The 17,014-nt window shown below is 40.2% G+C and overlaps 1 protein-coding gene across 6 annotated transcripts in view; it reads left to right on the top strand.

Moving 5' to 3' along the window:
• OXR1 (oxidation resistance 1) overlaps nucleotides 1-17,014 on the top strand; it is a 266,515-nt gene that overhangs the window by 117,382 nt on the left and 132,119 nt on the right. For 4 of the 6 annotated variants that reach the window (XM_066564420.1, XM_066564445.1, XM_066564427.1 and 1 more), the window contains exon 3: nucleotides 15,573-15,769. In XM_066564420.1, the coding sequence (XP_066420517.1) occupies nucleotides 15,573-15,769 (197 nt within the window). Of the gene's footprint in view, nucleotides 1-8,215; nucleotides 8,382-15,572; nucleotides 15,770-17,014 lie in introns of all 6 variants that reach the window. The other 2 variants (XM_066564436.1, XM_066564442.1) reach the window with 1 other exon arrangement.

Here is a 17,014-nt window from a genome sequence, read left to right as displayed (position 1 = left end):
GATTTTTTTATGGTTCCTGAGTCAGTATCATTGTCTCTTTTGTTTTTTCTTGCTGAGACAACTGGAAAATAAATTAGGTCTGTTGACTTTTCCTGATCTGCTTCCAATCACGGATAGCTTTAAATCCTTTTGATGGGGCCATTTTCCCTTAGGAAAGTAAAGACTGATCCAAGTAGGACTCTTGTGTTGCTAGGTTAGGAAAGCATATGCTTTTTTATGTATGCAAGGATTGTTTAGCTTTCTTATTCCAATAAAGTTCCATGTTGTAAATTGCTGCTGTGTTACCTATTTACTATTTAGCATAAGCAGAATCAAAAGGGTGCCATCAAAATAAATTATCTTTTTGCTTCCTCATAACAGTGTCTTGAAATGATCTGTGATTATTCTGTTCCTTCTCTGCTCTGCCTGTTCTTCCACTTCCCTCCCAAACTCCCTTTTTCCTCAAAGTTTTATTGCTCTTTTTTATTTCTAAAGTGTACATATATACGGATATATTATGGGATGGAGATTTTGGTTCCTGATGAGGTTTTTTCTTTCACATCTTGCAATTGATTTTCACAGAGTAGGATTTCAAATGTCACCGGCCCTATCAGCTTTTCACTAAGTTATATAACTTCTTGATTTCTCAGCACTCTGTAAAGATGAAATGTAGTAGCTGCAGCACAGATGAAGATGTCAGTTCCCATACATAACATACTGTATCTACCCCTTCTCCCCTGTTTGTTACCTCTCATTTTATAGAAGGAAATTACTGATTTCTACCGTACTAACATTAAAAGCTTTATATTCTCAGAATGTATGCATTGTAGTGATTTACTGAATTCCAAACCTTTTTTTCCCCTGCAGTATATACTGCAGAATAAATGTAATGGAAGGTCAAGGGACTCTGTATTTTGTTCACATTAATTATGAGTACAACGATATTCTAAATATATATCTTCTGGGCACCCAATTATCTTGGAAAAGCTGTGGGACTGGATCAGCAGGAGGTCACTGTAATGATCACTACTAAGAAAGACACTGGACTGGATTTCTGTCTGATTTTAGGTATCTCCAGATGAATCTTTGTAGTTGTTTTAAAATATTTCTATAAAATACAAACCGGACATTAATCTTACAGCCAGACCTAGTCTGTTAATTCTGGAGTTAGTTTACCAAAACCAGGCATTTTTCTAGAGGGAATTAGTATTTTAGACAAAATTTGGGAAGTATAAGAACTTCCCAATCCAAAGTTTGACTACCTCTGGGTTTTGACTTTGTTGGAAAGTTGGGGGTTTTGTGCCTAAACGATTCTGAAAGTCTTGACTTCATTGAACACTGGAGGTCTGTGCTGAAGCAGTGAGGCTTGAGTATTTATGCTCCCAGGGTTTCAAGGAGAGGACCCTGCCTGGTACACGCAGCTGGAGCAGAGCCATCCATTCAGTACAGCAGGCAGGAGCAGGATATGCTCAGTGAGGGCAGGTACCAAACTGTGCCTCCATCCAGCCTGGATGGGCAGGAGAGTGAGCAATCCTACTGCCTTTTTCCTTTTCTATTCCCTTGAGTTTTGTGTAAAGATTTTAACAGATGTGTTCTACCACTAATGTGGTCAGAAGTTACCCCCAAATTTACTGGGGGTACAAATTTACTTACCTGAATGAAGTCTATATATATACAGAGGGCTATTAAACAGCATGAAGGGAAAGGATTCCAATCTCTTATTTTTTATTTTCTGTTGTGTTATATTCTTAAGTTCTTCTTATTTCTTACATTTTTCACATGTGAGGTGAAAGAGGTTTTACCTTTCTGTGCCTAAGAGCAATTAGCAAGGCTTAGCCATAATATTTTGATTTCCTAATAGCTCCTTTTCATAGAAGATTAACCAAGGAAAACAACCACACATTGTGAGATTAGTTAAATACATCTTGAAATACTGCCAATACTTCCTGAAAAGGAAATGTGATTTACTGATTCACATTTAGACAAAAAGCATCTGATTTATCTAACAGGACTTCTAAAATCTTGACAGTTTTATTGCATGCATCTAAATGCAGCTTCCATGTTTTAGCTTGTACGTTGTTTCCTTACAAATTCTGATCAGGTGGCTGTTTAACACTTCTGCCTTGGAGCTGAGCTCTAGTTAGGAAGCTGAATACACAAATGTTTCCAAACTCACTTGCTTCATTTAACATACTGTGGCCTCATTTGTCTTCTGGGCTCTGGTTGTGATTCTTTCAAACTGTTTAAATATCTCCTTGGCTTCTTTTTTTCACACTGTTAGGCGCTAAGTCCTCATCTCCTCTATTTCTCTCTTCATCTATCCATTGAGGCTTATGTTTGATCATGGGGATCTTAACCTGGCAATGTCAGCCAGGCACCAGCCTTGAGGTGTTCTTTGTTCTGGACTAGGGAAAAAAAAAAAAAACTTCACTGTGCTTTTATAAGCCTCAGTTTAGTGCTTTTTGATTGGATTCTTCTTTCATTAATATCATTTACTGTACCTATGGATTGCCAGTGTCTGGCAGTGGGTGCAGCTACAGTGCTTATTCTGCTGTCTGGACTTATTGATTTGAAAATGAAAATAAAAAACACTGAAGGGCAGCTGTGTTATACAATCTCTTGTTTCTATGTTTGTCCACCTCTATTTTGTATCATTGTGAGCAGAAAAAAAATAGGAAAAGATTGTAGCTTGTCACAGGCATAAATCTAAATGGTGGTTCAAGGGAAAGGTCATCCATATCTACTGGAGAGGACATATCTTTACTTCAGTATGAAACTGAATTATGGCTTTAGACTGTCCTCTTGAATCTCAGAATGTGCAGCCTGTGAGTCCCACCCGCAAAGGGAAAAGGCATGAGTGGTGTTGAGGTCCTTCCCAGCATACACGAGCTGCAGCCTGGGCAGCAGCCATTGCTGCCTCTACAGAGGCAGGGGTGGCTGCCTGGAGTGCTGCTTGTCATCCCCTTCCTTCCTCTTCTTCCTTTCTTTGCCTCACTCTCTCCCCCACCTGCAGCTGAAAGGTTAAAAAGGTCCCTAATCTGTGCATAAAGCTTGGTCACCTCATTTAAACCTGTTGCAATGTCACTGCAGGGTGACACTGCCCTTCTGGGTGTCTCCACTTCTTGCTAGGAGCATGTTCCTTCCTTCTCAATCCACCAAGACTGTGGTGGTAACTGCTCCTAAATGTCAAGCAGCTCCTCTGTAAATGTCTGGGAAAGAAAGAATAAAATACTTGTGCTTATTGCAGTGTGCATGCCCAGGCACTGTGGTCCCAAAAATCCTTGCCATGCTCCTGGGCAGAGAGTGCTGTTACTGAAGACAAAACAGCTCAAACACTGCTGACCAGGGGAGTTCATTGAAGCACAGGAACACAGAGGCAAGATGTGTCCTGAAAAAAAAACTAAGGGAAAAGCTGAGAGGGATCATTTTTCTTTGGTGTTGCACTGAAATGTTTTGTTTTCCAAGATCAGTGCCTTAAGGCAAGGATCTGAACAGGCTTGTATCATCCTGGGCACATTCTTGCCTCTCAGGCATCAACTACTTCATGTTTATTCATGCAATTTTTTACAAGGCTTCTAAATGCTCTACAACATATTCAATATTTTAATATTTAAGTGTTTTTATGGTATAGTGAGTTGGTAGATAACTCCACAGAAGGAGGCAAGCTGTCTGCTCTTGAACTTCAGCATGTGCATGTTTCTACTGAGGCGAGTGGTCATTGGCAAGCTGTGACCTGCCTCCACAGCTGGTTCAAGAAATACAGTTCTGCCAGAGTAGGATGCTGAGAAGATCCCAGGTACCTTCACCTCCTGCAAGTCAGATCTTTCTTTTTACTGTCGACATTAAAATTGACAGCTGGAGATTTACATCACATGTGTGAAAAAAGGTTGGGTGGTATCACTCGATAAACCATGGGGTGCATTGATGGTCACCTCCTTCCCAGGATGGAGACAGCTGAGCCACCTTGCTGGTGGCCTCAGCATCAGGCAGGGACATAAGGATGCCATGGAATCAGTAGCCCTGTCAGGAAGCTGGGAGAGACTCAGGAATACACAACTGGTTTATTAAAGACTGAGCAGTAACACACTTCATCATGCTGCTCTCTATTCTAATTTGGCTGGCAACATTTGTCAGAAGAAAGTTCAGCTTCTGCAAAAATGCTGACAAACTTGATAACTACAGTACATTTTGTCAAGTTGGGTTTATTGAACACAAAAATTAAAAATTAAGCCTTTGGTCTGTAGATAACAAAATGAACTTTATAACTTGTAAAGTACAAGAGTACCTTCCTTTCTTAGGCAATGTCCTTTCCTAATGATAAACTATTAAAAGTGGTGTAGAAACAAGGTATAGATTTCTTTTTCAGGAAAAGCCTGAAAAATGTCTTCTGGTGTGCTTAAATATTTTTAAAAGTAGATTTTTAAAAATATACACCTTCTAAAGAATCTTACATGTTTATATAAATATGAATTATGTAAGTACTGGAGGACATATTTATTTTTTCTGTGACAGATGTAAGTGGAAAGTCCACCCTACCTGCTTGAAGTTCAGGCAAGAGGGACACCTGTGTCACCTCCAGCAGCCCACAGCCCTGGCACTGTACACAGACACGGCCTCCCAGCAGGAGATCTGGTGGTGACAACATTTTCTTTAGTCTAGGAGTGCCTTATTTCCACTAAATGGAAAAAATCCAAATGAATCATAGCATTTTTATTGAAGATGGGTATTTTAAATTAGTGGAAATCTTCTAGCTGTGTCTTCAGTGGCTTCTGGCAGCCAGTGATATGCTTTGATCATTGCACATGCAATGCAAGCACATGTCTATGCCTGCTTGAGCCAAATTATTCTCTCTTGGGGATGCTCATGCCCTGGCTCCCACTCCTGCAGCTTCTGTGTCTCCTGTGGCTTCTGCTGCTTGGTGCAGCAGAGCTTACCCTCGTGCACAGTCCCTTCTGCAGCCAAGGGGGAGTATCATCATCATCATTGTGGGCTGTGCCCGGAGGGTAAAAACATAAAGAAATACCTTTACAACCTTTATTCTATTGTGAACACAAAGTAAAAAGTTGTTGAAAATGTTCCTCCTACTTCCACAGAACCGAGAAACAAAGTAGTTGTGTGGGTTTTCCATTTGTTTTTAAATAAGTAAGCAGTATTTCACAACCTATCTGTTCTGAAGTATGTTTCTCCTTTATATATAGATTCTCAGTACAGCCTGTTATTAGTCAGCTTATGAAGGGGCATTTCTTACTTCTTAGGATGACAAGAAATGAAAACATATATGCCCAAGATAGCATTTTCTCCAAAGGTGCCATTAACAGACTTCCTGTTTTCTATTTGTGTCTGGAGGGTCCTTACCAGGGCTCTGGATCTCAGCTACTGTGCAGCTGCAGTGTCTGAAAGAGCAGAGTGTGGGCTGGCATCCCCACTCAGCCCTCTGGGCCATTCTGGGAGCCCTGGTGGAAGTGCCAGAATCTGCTTGGCCATGTTGAAGACCCTGGGTGAAAAGAGAAAGCTGGATGTACTTAATCAGAGCTCAGTGCTTAGAGCAGGAGGGTCTCCTGACAGAAGGCAGACAGAAGGATAATTTTGTCTTAATTATAAAATATTCCTTTATATTTGAAGACCTTTATTTCCCATCTAGTATAAGCTAACCTTATTTATGAATAAGAAATGCAAAAAGAACGAGATAAAAATTTTTAAAACCTGTGTGGCCAGTACATGGTGAAACTCCCTCAAGTAAACAGAGCTTAAATTAACATTTTTTCAATAAGGATGTGGTGTATAGATCAAATATTCAAAAAAGCCAAGCAATATAAAGCTCATTTTATACTGGCTATATGTTTTCTGCACATTTCACTAAAATGCTAAAATGATACTTATTATTCAAAACACTAGAATTATACATAAGTTGGAAGGCAAAAATTCAATTCTGCTTTGGTAATGATGATGAAAGATTTCTCATTTTGCCTAGTCTTTAACTTGCCTTTGACAAGTTAGGTGTCTCCACAGAGATCCATGTGATAGAGTTATATCCTGCAGAACACTCTGAGAACCAGTTTATGTTCCTAGCAAGGAGAAATTCTAGATGTTTTAGCCTCCTCATAGAGACTTTGCCCAAAGGGCACTTCAGGCTCAGTACAAGGGTAAATCTTGTTGCTCGAGGAAGAAGATGTTCCATTTGGAAAGGAGCATGAGGAGAGTTTGGATGATTTCATGTGAGATTTGTGCTTCTCTGCCCTGGAGTGAGTCCCCTCCTCAGCCCTGTGATCTGTTGGCAGCTCACAGAGCATGGTGTTTACGCTCTGCAGCATGTCTTAATGCCCTCACCAAGGGCTCCCTGGCTTGCTGCACCTCTGACCCCAGGGCTGGCGTTCAGCTGCCAAGCAGCTCCCTGTGACAAGGCAGAGGCGTCAGGAGGCAGCACAGGATGCTCAGCTGCGGGAGGAAGGCCAGACCAAAAGGTCCCCGCTTGCCTGGAGGCACTGCAGCCTCAGGGCTGTTGTATCTGCCTGGGCTCAGATTGTTGCTGGCTGGATCTCAATCACTGATGGTTTATTATCAATTCCCCTTTCACAGAATGCCTTTATACCTCACTGAATTTTTAGTGGTGAGATCAGAATGTCTTATCCCATTTATATCTCATGGAATAGAGATAATAATGACGTATAAATTAGTTTTATATTTCAAATGAGGTCCTAAAGTTGTTTCAAGCTGTATGACTTACTGGGCAAGGCAGAAGAATGTGCAGATTTGCATTTCCATATCTTGTGACAACATATCCACAGCCTGTTATTTGAACCTGAGCTGTGGTTGCCTGCTGTGCTGATGATTATTTGTTGAGATGGTAGAACTAGAACACACAAATCTGTGGTACTATAAGAGCATTGTAACTTTCAACCTGCTCTGCCATCTCTCTGAGAAGTTAAAAGGCCCTTTTGCTTCCAAATTTGACTACATAAATGTATGCATGTTATGACTGCATATAGCACAGCAATCTTGGGAACATTAAGTGCCCAGGGATATTGCAGCTGACTTGTAAACAACTCAGAAAACAGTCAAGCATAGGGCTGGAATCAGAAATGTAAATGCAATTGCCCGAATTAAAGTCCGTGGATAAAACAGCTTTGTTGATGTATAAATTACCTGCAGCTAGCACAGAAAATAATTGATACTATGACAAAGTTAATTACATGGAAAAATATTATGAGTTTGTATGGCTTCACTGTAAGCAAGGTATTCTGTATGTCTAAGAGTATACCATGGAGCTCCCAGACCACTGGATATCCTGGCCCTTGAAAACTCTCAATTCAGTGTATGGGAGGGAAGATGGTAATGTAGGATGTGATCCTCCACAGTACAGGATGTGTGATAATCTCACAGTAATTTTCAGGGGAATAGGATCTGGGTGCTGGTTGCATAGCCTATAATAAAGAAATTTCGGAAACTTCTAACCAGGTGAAGTAAAGACTTAGAGATACAACCTTAAAATAGTCTGGACAGTTTGAATCCATCTTTATAAATAAAACTGCAATAGATACAATCCTGCAGCATTAATGAGACAAACAAGAATGAAATAGAAATCATTATCACTTTTAAACCATTATGCAAAATTTTTCTGGGCTTAATATGACAGAGCTGGAAATTTCAAGACCCATGAAAATTGTACTGAAGTAGATTTGCATAATGCACTGGAAGAGCTTTTGTGAAAATGGAACTAGTGGGAGTTATTTAAATAACAGTATAGCAGCTATTAACAAAATAGTGAGATTCAAAGTAGTAATTTACTTTACACATCTCTTCTAAAACATGTCCAGAATCAAGATATCTGTCAGCAAATAGTACAGCCTTGCAACCCACCTTCTCAAAATTCTGAAAGATCAAGAAATTCTCATCCTTGACAAAACACCAACCTTAGTAGCAGAGCATATTATTTTCACCATGTAAAGCAGCTGTAAAATATTATACAGCCATGGAGAAGCCATATGTTCTTGAGCTGTTAATCCTTGCACAGGCTTAGGCAGGAAAAGAAGAATTAATTGTATATGCTATGACTATTGGAGTTGAATTATGTATTTAGTGTGATTGCTGCCATTTTCCTCTCCATCATCATCATCATCACCTCCCTCCCTGCTCCTGCCATGCCTCATCCTCCTGGATGTACATCTCCAGGCCCATGTGTGGTGTGGAGAGCACTCTGACTCCTTTGCCCGTGGACTCACTAACGCTTCTCTCCCAGGCAGTGAGAATGCCTTGTCACACTTGAACCACAAGTGGATTCTGGATTCTCCCGCTTGGAGTTCATGGATCTAACCTGGCAGCCACCAATCTTTATGTCTTCTGTAAATGATCCTCCAAGGGTTTACCTGTAGCAGTGCTGTCATGCTCCCAGGAATAATCACAAGGTTTGTGTTTATTTTTGTAACTCTTTATTCTGTGATGTGTCCTTGAAACCCATGAGGCTCCAAATTTGTCTATAAATCTTGTTAAAAGGGTGTGGGTTGCTTGTTCCTCACAGCAAAAAAAGCTATTTTTCAATTATTTAGATACTATTCATCTTCTCCCTGAAACCTGGTCAAAACTTCTGGTTCGATATTATCCTTTGTTATAGAGTGAGGGATGGTGGCGATTTTCCTGCATGTGCTGTGGCCACAAAAATAGGTGGTTTTGGTTTGCTTTCTGGTACTCTGACAATTAACAATTGCTGTGTCTTTGCATGGTAATATTTAGTAATGTGTGTAAAGGAAAAAAAAGGGTGTTTTGTATGCTTCCTCTACTTGTTCAAATACATAATGCTGAAAGTATAAAGCAAAATACAATATTGAAATGCCTCTTTTTTCACATAGCTCTCATGCCTGCAATGCTTTCTTTGCTGAAGCTGGGCTCAGTGTTACATTGTTAATACATACCTGCCACTTTGAATTGCTTTGTGGGCTGAGTAGGTGTGAATTCGTTCCTAATCCTTCCCCATCGCCACCCATGTGAAGATCACGTTGTGTTTGCTCTGCGCCGTCAAATGATCTCATATGCTGCTTGCATTTTCTGAAAACTCTGCTGCATGATCACACATTAAGGAACAGGCTGAAGGGCTTTTCTGCAGGTTTTTGTTTGTTTACTGTGAGACATTGATTTAGCGCCGTCCTAAATTCTAGTTTGCGTTCTGGCGTTTGGTTTCTTCTCCTCTGCAATTCATAGTGGCCAATTCAGATTTGAATTGCAAGTTTGTTGCACTCGGTTGCCTGCAGTACTTGGTAGTGGATAATTAGTGATAATACAAAAGATGGAGCATGCACTGAGTGGCTCTTTCCCTGTGAAAAACCTCCACCTTCCAGCAATCCCTGGCTCAGGGAAATTGTTTGCTGAAGTACCTGCATGCTTCACAGCCTCTAATGGATGCTTTCTGCCTGACTCGTGGCTTTCTTTTCTGTACCAAGTGATACTCCTGGTCTGTACAATTATTTCTGTCATGCAATTATATATATACCGTTCAAAGAAGTACTTTGCTATGTTTGCTCCAAACATGTTGCTTGCCTTCCTTTGGTTGTTCTGCAAGTTCCATCGATGTAAAACCATTTGCCTCCCCCTTTCTGAGTGCTGATGGGGTGATTCCCTGCTGGTAATTCCTTCCCACAGTCTGTTTCACCTTGCGCCATGAGGAACCAACTCATCATCATCACAGGTGTTTTCTTCTGTGCCAGTCTAATTCTGCTATCTTCCTTTTGGGAGGGGTTGGCCAGAGCCATAGCCAGGTCATACTCAAGAGCATTAAGCAAAAGATTTTCTAGCAGCCCTCCATGGCATTGCCCCATGCTGCAGGCAGGCAGAAGTGTGGTAAGTGGAGCCTGACTGCAGACCTCAAGCCTTTTGCTTGACCCCTCTGAATTGCCAAAGCAGGCAAAGAATGCCCCAGCCATGTGCAAATGCAGATTCTGTCCTGTCTCTGGGGTACAAGCAGTGTGTCCACAGGAGATTAAAATAACTTGGGGGCTCTCTGTGCAGACGTCAGGGGGTTAGGCCTTCTCCTGTGTTTAAGTTGCCAAGCCTTTGTAGTGTTGGGTTTAAAACAGAAGTTTGCCTGTTTTTTGTTTTTTTTTTTTTTCAAAATAAGATAAAACCTGGCTGTCGACATCAGTTTGAATCACATTTCTTGCTACAAAGAAATCAAATTCATAACCAGCTCTTCTGAGCATTCAAAATTCCTAAATGCTTCTCTGAAGAGTGAACATCACTTTTCTAATGAAAGGTTTTGCTTCTCCTATTAACTGTGTAGTAGATCTCTGCAATAGTCACAAGGGGCACAGAGAGGGGATTTTTGTACTCAGTAGATAAGAATGAGCTAGGTTTTCATCCAAATCTTTGTTGCAGTAAGGGATTTTTTCTTAGAAATTCACAAAGACTTAATTGTTCAGATTCCCAGCTCCTGAGATGCTTCTTTTGGCTGTTTGTTTCCACTGTAAATGGTTTCTTCTCTTTTTTTCCCCTTTTGTTTCAGTCTGGACTACTAGACATGAAGGTTTTAGGTGCTTTCAGGATCTCTTCAGAAAATAGTGCCTTTTTTTTTTTTTGTCATTCTGCTTTACAAAAGAATCAGTTTGACATTGTAATATTAAAAAAAATGCATGGATTTTGTTAAGAATGGAATAGGTTTGTGATAGTAAATGCCAGGAATGAAATCCTAATGCTCATAAATTCTACAGCAGAGTTTCTGGGTAATTCACTTGCCCCAGGACTTCCTATATGTATGGCCTACCAAGCACATTATGACTTTTTTTTTTGAAGGGAACTGGTAAGAAACTGTTCAAAGTGACCCATTCCTGGGAAGTGCTGCTGGAGAATTCAAGGTGCCAACTGGGCAGGAGGAGGTAAAAGCATCTGTCAGGTGGTTTCTAAGATGCAGTAGAAAACCTTGCAGTTGTATGCAGAGGAAGGACAGAGAAATAAAGTGCAAGTTCAACAGCTAGTCAGTGTACCTACCTACAGGGATGTCATATCAGCTTGGAGATGCAGATTCCTCCTGGATTAGCTGAATGAGCAAACCCTCAGTGATTAGTAATCAAAAAGTTCTGAGAGGCAGATTTGGATTTGTGCCTCTGTTCAGTAGATTAGAGGTACCAAGGCTGCATAGAAGGTTTTCAACAGCTGGAGTTACTGGGATGAACAGTGTTATGTCCTAGGAAAATGCAGTGAGATAGAGATGGAGAAATGGGAGTTTAATGGCTTATTAGCAATAGTGCAATTGAACTACAGAAACGGGTGCATCAAGGGTGTGTTTGAACAGGGTTGTGTCAAACCAAGGTGTTGCTCAGCTGTGTTCCAAGCAAGCACAGAACTGGTCACCAGCAGCTTAGTAACCCCAGCTTTGGCCCTAGTATGTGTTGTCTTGATTACTTGTCAACAGCTGGTCCTTCAGAGTTATTCCATGTTAGCTTCTCCTCTGAATGAGCCACTTTTGCTAGAAACATGCCTGTCTCTTCTAACATCCCAAGGAGAGAACAACCAAAATTCACAGAAGCTGCCTGTAGCCAGGAGACAGCTCAGGGTAGTAACCAGTTCAGGGTTCCACATGTCCCAAAGGATGCAGATTTTCTTAGTTTTCTTGTATGGTTTTCTCTCCCCTGGAGTTCTTATGGTTTAAGCATAGTTGCAGAAAAGGAAAGTTTTGCCCCTTCTATTTCAGATCTCAGTCAAGTTAGGACTTTGTCCTTGCTGTTAGACAAGCATTTCCCAGCCCCACCAGTGCAGTGCTCTCTTTGCAGCCATCATTATCTGGCTGTCAGCTGGGAGGCTGCAGCAGCAGCATTTTGTATCACACCAGGCAGTATGGAAAGACCTGTGTTGTCCATTGTTGAAAAGTTAGGTGAAGGCTGCTACAAAATACATAGAATAAAAGATAAAAAAGTTTTGCCACAGCATTTCTTATACCTTTTATTTATTTTTCTACAAGCAGGCAGCCTGAAACAAAGGAAGAATGAGGACTTTGATCCCAAGACATTTCATGTTCAGATTTCTTTCTGACAAGGAATAAATAATTTCAGCCCAACTGTGAGGCTGTAATATATATAAAAAAAAAAAAACAGCAGAAAACCCAAAACCAAGTGCAACACAAAGCTAGTAATAGAGCAGGGTGTTGGAGAAGGGTCAGGCTTATGTAGAATTCATTCTCTTGACTTCAAAATGCATGAAGAATTCAGACTTACTTTCAAGACATGTGGTCTACTGAAGATACAGTGTTTTTTCAAAGTGATTTTTCAAACTATATGCTAGCCATGGCTGTATCAATATCCAATTAAGGTGGGCTGAAGGAAGATACATTAGAGTAAACTGCTTGTTTTTGTCAAGTCATTGCCATAAAATTGTGTCCTTGCTTGAACCTGTGTCCTGCTCAGCTGACCCTGTTATTGCAGTCTGGATTAATTCAGACCCTGTGTCTTTCCTGCCAGCAAAAGCACTGTCACCATGGTCTCTCATGAATAGTTTGACAATATTACATGCACTTGCTTCGCTGTCATGCTCCTGCTTTGTTAATTTTGGTACTTATTTCTTTGTAAGTCTTACTTTTAAATTATTCTCAATTGCAAGAATAGATAATTTTTTGACATTAATTTGCTACAGGCATTTCAACCAAGTCATTTTTTAGTCATAAGTCACTTCAAAAAGGCCATGTGAAAATTTTACTGTGCAGATGACAGGTATTATCCCTTTATTCTTATGTGATGGTAGAAGAATAGACAGTGTATTTGTAATAACAATCTGGTGTTCCCCACAGTGCAGCAAGCTATTTTATTAGCTACCTCCAGACAGCTTTATTAATTGGACTGTCCTTCAGACAGCCTTGGTGATGAAGAATGTGTTCATAACACAGCTGAAAGTATAAATCATAACAGTATTTTTCAATTTTTAACATTTATTTCCACTCACCTGCTGTCTTCCTTTGGGGCAGAACATAGACTTGCATAATGCAGGACATATGTACCCTTATTGATCTGGAGGCCTCAGAATTATGGGGAGGTGCTGAACACTTTGCAGCCTCTTTGCAAAACACAGAAGGAATACCCTGCAATCACAGTGAAATCTGTGGTCTGAGGTAGAGAATTACTTCTTAAAAACTAGTGATTTTCTTCTCAGAAGTCATCCTTTAAATCTTCAAAGGTTTCTAGTGGTAAGGAATTACAAAGACTTTTTATATCACCTGAGAGATGGTATATTCAACAATATAGCAGAATAACATTCTGATAGAACAGCACTTCACTGTTAATAATTCAGTGAAATATTCCAGCCTTCATTTTAGGTAAATATATTTGACCAGCTGTAGGCCTTAAAGCTGGAAGTGTTAAAAACAAGGTCTCAGTTTCAGGAACATAATTTCAAGCAAAAGAGCTTTCTTTTCTTCTCACACAATGTTTACTCAGAGGATTCCCTGCCCATTCTTGATTTTATATGTATCAGTGCTCCCAGTGCTGTTATATCCCAAGCTGTGTCTCCACTGACCCCATATGTGGGTCCACTGACCAAGGCCTTTCAAGTAAGGATAGTTTTGTCACAGTGATAGTTTTATCCCATATCTCTAGGGCTCTTTGAACAGCAAGAGCAATGTAAGCAGCTGGTTTATGTGGAGCAGTAGCTGTTCATTGTTTCTCATAATGTCACTCTTAAAAGTCATTAAAATAAGCTACTGGTGTTGCTGTCTGAACACAGGGCAGAGTTAAACCAGAAACCGTCAAGGCTGGATGCTGCCTACCTCAGAAGTTTCAATGAGTTCTGGAGCAATTAAGGACAAGCCAAGAAATATAAATCCAATGGTGCAGTGTCTAACTCAGAAAACCCATAAACCAGAATCTACTGGAGGCTGGAAAGATATCCATTGATGGACTTGTTTGAGATATTTGTCTAGATGATGCAGTACAGCCTTTCTTATATGTAGGAGAGATAAATGTCCCTGTCAACCCAAACTGTTTATGTGGAGCAATTGGAGCTGAGAACCACTACTTCAAATGCAAGACACTCTGAACTAGTCCAGAAAAAGGTTCTAGTGAAAATTGAATGACATAGAGAAGTTAATTTCTGACTGCCAATTTTCTAACTTCTAGTCCTTTCCCTGGACTAAGCAAGACTCTGTATGAGTATAGTTATTTTGCCCTCATAGTGTAATTCATAATATTCTACATACACATTGATACATTAACATAACTTCTGGAGGCTGATCACGACCTGTGTATTTTCCAACCTGTTTAGAGCAGTTGTTATTATTATGACAATATTTAATCAGTTAATATCTTAAACTAGCAGATTCCATACTCAGTGGAGTAGTCTATGCTGTTCAATTGCAGCCAGTAGCTGGAGAAAATGTTTGAAAAATAAGGAAGTGCAGAGTTAAGAGGGGGATGCTTACCATTAAATTGCTAGCCTAATAAAATTATCCTGTAGCATTGCAGAACTTTATAATTTTACTTCACTCGCTTCAAAATTTCAGCATTGTTATGATCCCTTCCTCTCAAATCAATATCTCACTGCAATGTCATAAACCTCTTTTATTTCCAGGATTCAATAATGTACTCAGCTATATATATTTGTAGAGATCTAATTTAAGAGAAGTATTGACAAAATCCAATGTGTATGCTGTGAACTCCATTGTAACAGGTCATTTGTCTCCATTCAATAACTTTAGCATCATAATAACCTCTATTTTATGTTGCTAGAGATAGTGGAGATATCAGAACTATGGTGAATCAGTGACAGGGGTGTACTCACCCCACTCCAAAGTGGGGTTTGAGAGTTAGTTAAGTCTTTCCCTCAGAATTTTGATAAAATGTCTAGATCTGAAGAGGAGTTGAGAGTGAAAATGTCATTTGCCTCCACTTTCAAAAGGATTTTAACAATGTCTCAGAATATACTTGTGCACAAATTGTGATGTTATGTCTGGATGTGTGTGCAGCTAGAAGGGTAAAAAAATAGTTTGATAATTGGGGCCAGAGAATAGTGGTTGATAATTCATACAATACCCGCTTGCCAGTAATGAGCTGAACACTAATTTCTTCTGCAGAAAAGATAATTTCTTTTTCTTTGTTGACTGCTATTGCAGTGCAAAAATGATACCTGAGGTTAGTGGGATTCTTGAGAAACAATGTGTTGAAAATATTGCAGAATGGAAAATGCAGTTGTGGAGCTACAACTGAATTCAGAAGATCTTACATAAATTCTTTTCTCTCAAGGCTTTCTGTGACTTTGTGCAAATTATTTAATTTCTTTGTACTTCCCTCATCTGTGGAAACTTAAGCCAAGCAACTTAATGACAGGGTAATGTTGGGCAGCCCGGCTTGGAAATAGATTAGGGACTGATCCTTCAAGCAGCTCTGCAGGCTGATCTGAGGGCAGTTTACTATTTGGAGCTACATGGGAGATGGATGTGCTGTGACTGATTTAGCAGAACCTGAAAGGAGAAATTGATGCAAGGCCTAATTTATCACTGCTGTTCCCTGTTCGGCTGTGACATGCATGAATTATTGTACAACGAACAGTAGAATATCACTGTTATTCTACACGTAATCTAGGTATAGAATGATGATTAGTAATACTTTACTGTTTTAAATTGCCTTTAGATTAAAGAAAAAGTCCCAGTCGGTGGATATTAGTGGGCCAGGATGCAACCCAGTGGCAGCAGAAGCTCAGACACCTCAGCCCAGCAGACCTTTACCTGCCCCTCAGACAGCGGCTCCCGAGGAGGAGCAGGACAGCAGCACCCACAGCCAGAGGCGCAACCCGCGGAGGAGCGACCTGAAGAGATATTACACCATTGGTGAGTTTCCTTCCACAGGAAAAATCAAATATGCTTTGTATGAAAGCAGGGGCTGTCCCTTCATTTGTGGTTTACTTCTTTTGCTTAACAGCAGCTGGCCTCGAAGTTTACAAATGCTCACAGTGAGGAATAAGTTATCATATCTTAATGCTGATGTCAAATTGCTCTAAAGAATTGACCTGCTTTATTTACCTGAACTCTTTCTTGCTCCTTTTTTTTTTTTTCTCCATAAGAAGAAGTATTGAAGAAGGCGTAAAAGCAATTTTGAAAGGGATGCTTTAGGAAAAATGTAATTCTTACACTGGATTGCATTGGAGTTTCAGCAGAGGTTGTTTAGAAGGTTCCTGATTAGGAAGGATTTCCAATTTGGAGAGGGAAGAAGCATACTGATTATGAAGAATTTTTTATGGGACTTATTGGTATCTTTCCCTGAATATTTTGGTTTTCTGAATTTTCATCTGGAATGTCAGCATGACTCTTTAAAGCCATCTTAGGCACCCCAGAACATGTTTTGCAGCCGGCTTCCCCACAAATAATTTTGAGATTGTGCTTGACTCCTTTTGGCAAGGTTGGAAGGGACCACAGTGGGTCATCTGGTCTGATCTCCCTGCTAAAGCAGGCTCATCCCAGAGCACAAGGCACAAGATTGTGTCCACATGGCTCTTGAATATCTCCAGTGAGGGAGACTCCTCAACCTCTCTGGGCAACCTGTTCTAGCACATGGTCACCTGCACAGTAAAGAAGTTCTTTCTCATATTCAGGTGGAACTTCCCATGCATCAACTTCTGCCCATTGCCTCTCATCCTGTTGCTTGGCAATAGTTTGTGAGCTGTTGAATCATTGCAGTATAATGTGATTGTTTGTTCTGCTCCAAGGGAACTATTTACATGTCTTTCACTTGTCAAAAAGATCAAGAAAAATGTGTTTCCTTAGACATCTTTCACTGTGTTATGTCTAATCCCTTGAAACTGGCTGTCGTTGTAAGTTATGTTGCTTTTAAAGAAGGAAACTGCATTAGCAATCTACCCATTTATGTTTATGCAATCTTTATATTGTGAACTCCAATCTATATGTGCTTCAAGTGATCACAGGCTCTGAGCCCTAGTTGTTCAGGATGTAACCTCTGTGCTGAAGTAACAGAATGTTGTTTGTACATTTGAATAGTTTGTTTGGTTATTGTGCAGCACTTTTTCCACAGACTTGTTGACTGGAAAAGGCCTCTGAAGGTTGTATAGTCTGGTGTCC

This window comes from Molothrus aeneus, chromosome 1 (assembly GCF_037042795.1).
Source record: "Molothrus aeneus isolate 106 chromosome 1, BPBGC_Maene_1.0, whole genome shotgun sequence".
NCBI lineage: Eukaryota > Metazoa > Chordata > Aves > Passeriformes > Icteridae > Molothrus > Molothrus aeneus.
Note: the sequence above shows the minus strand (reverse complement) of the source record. Positions and strands in the feature narration are given on the sequence as shown.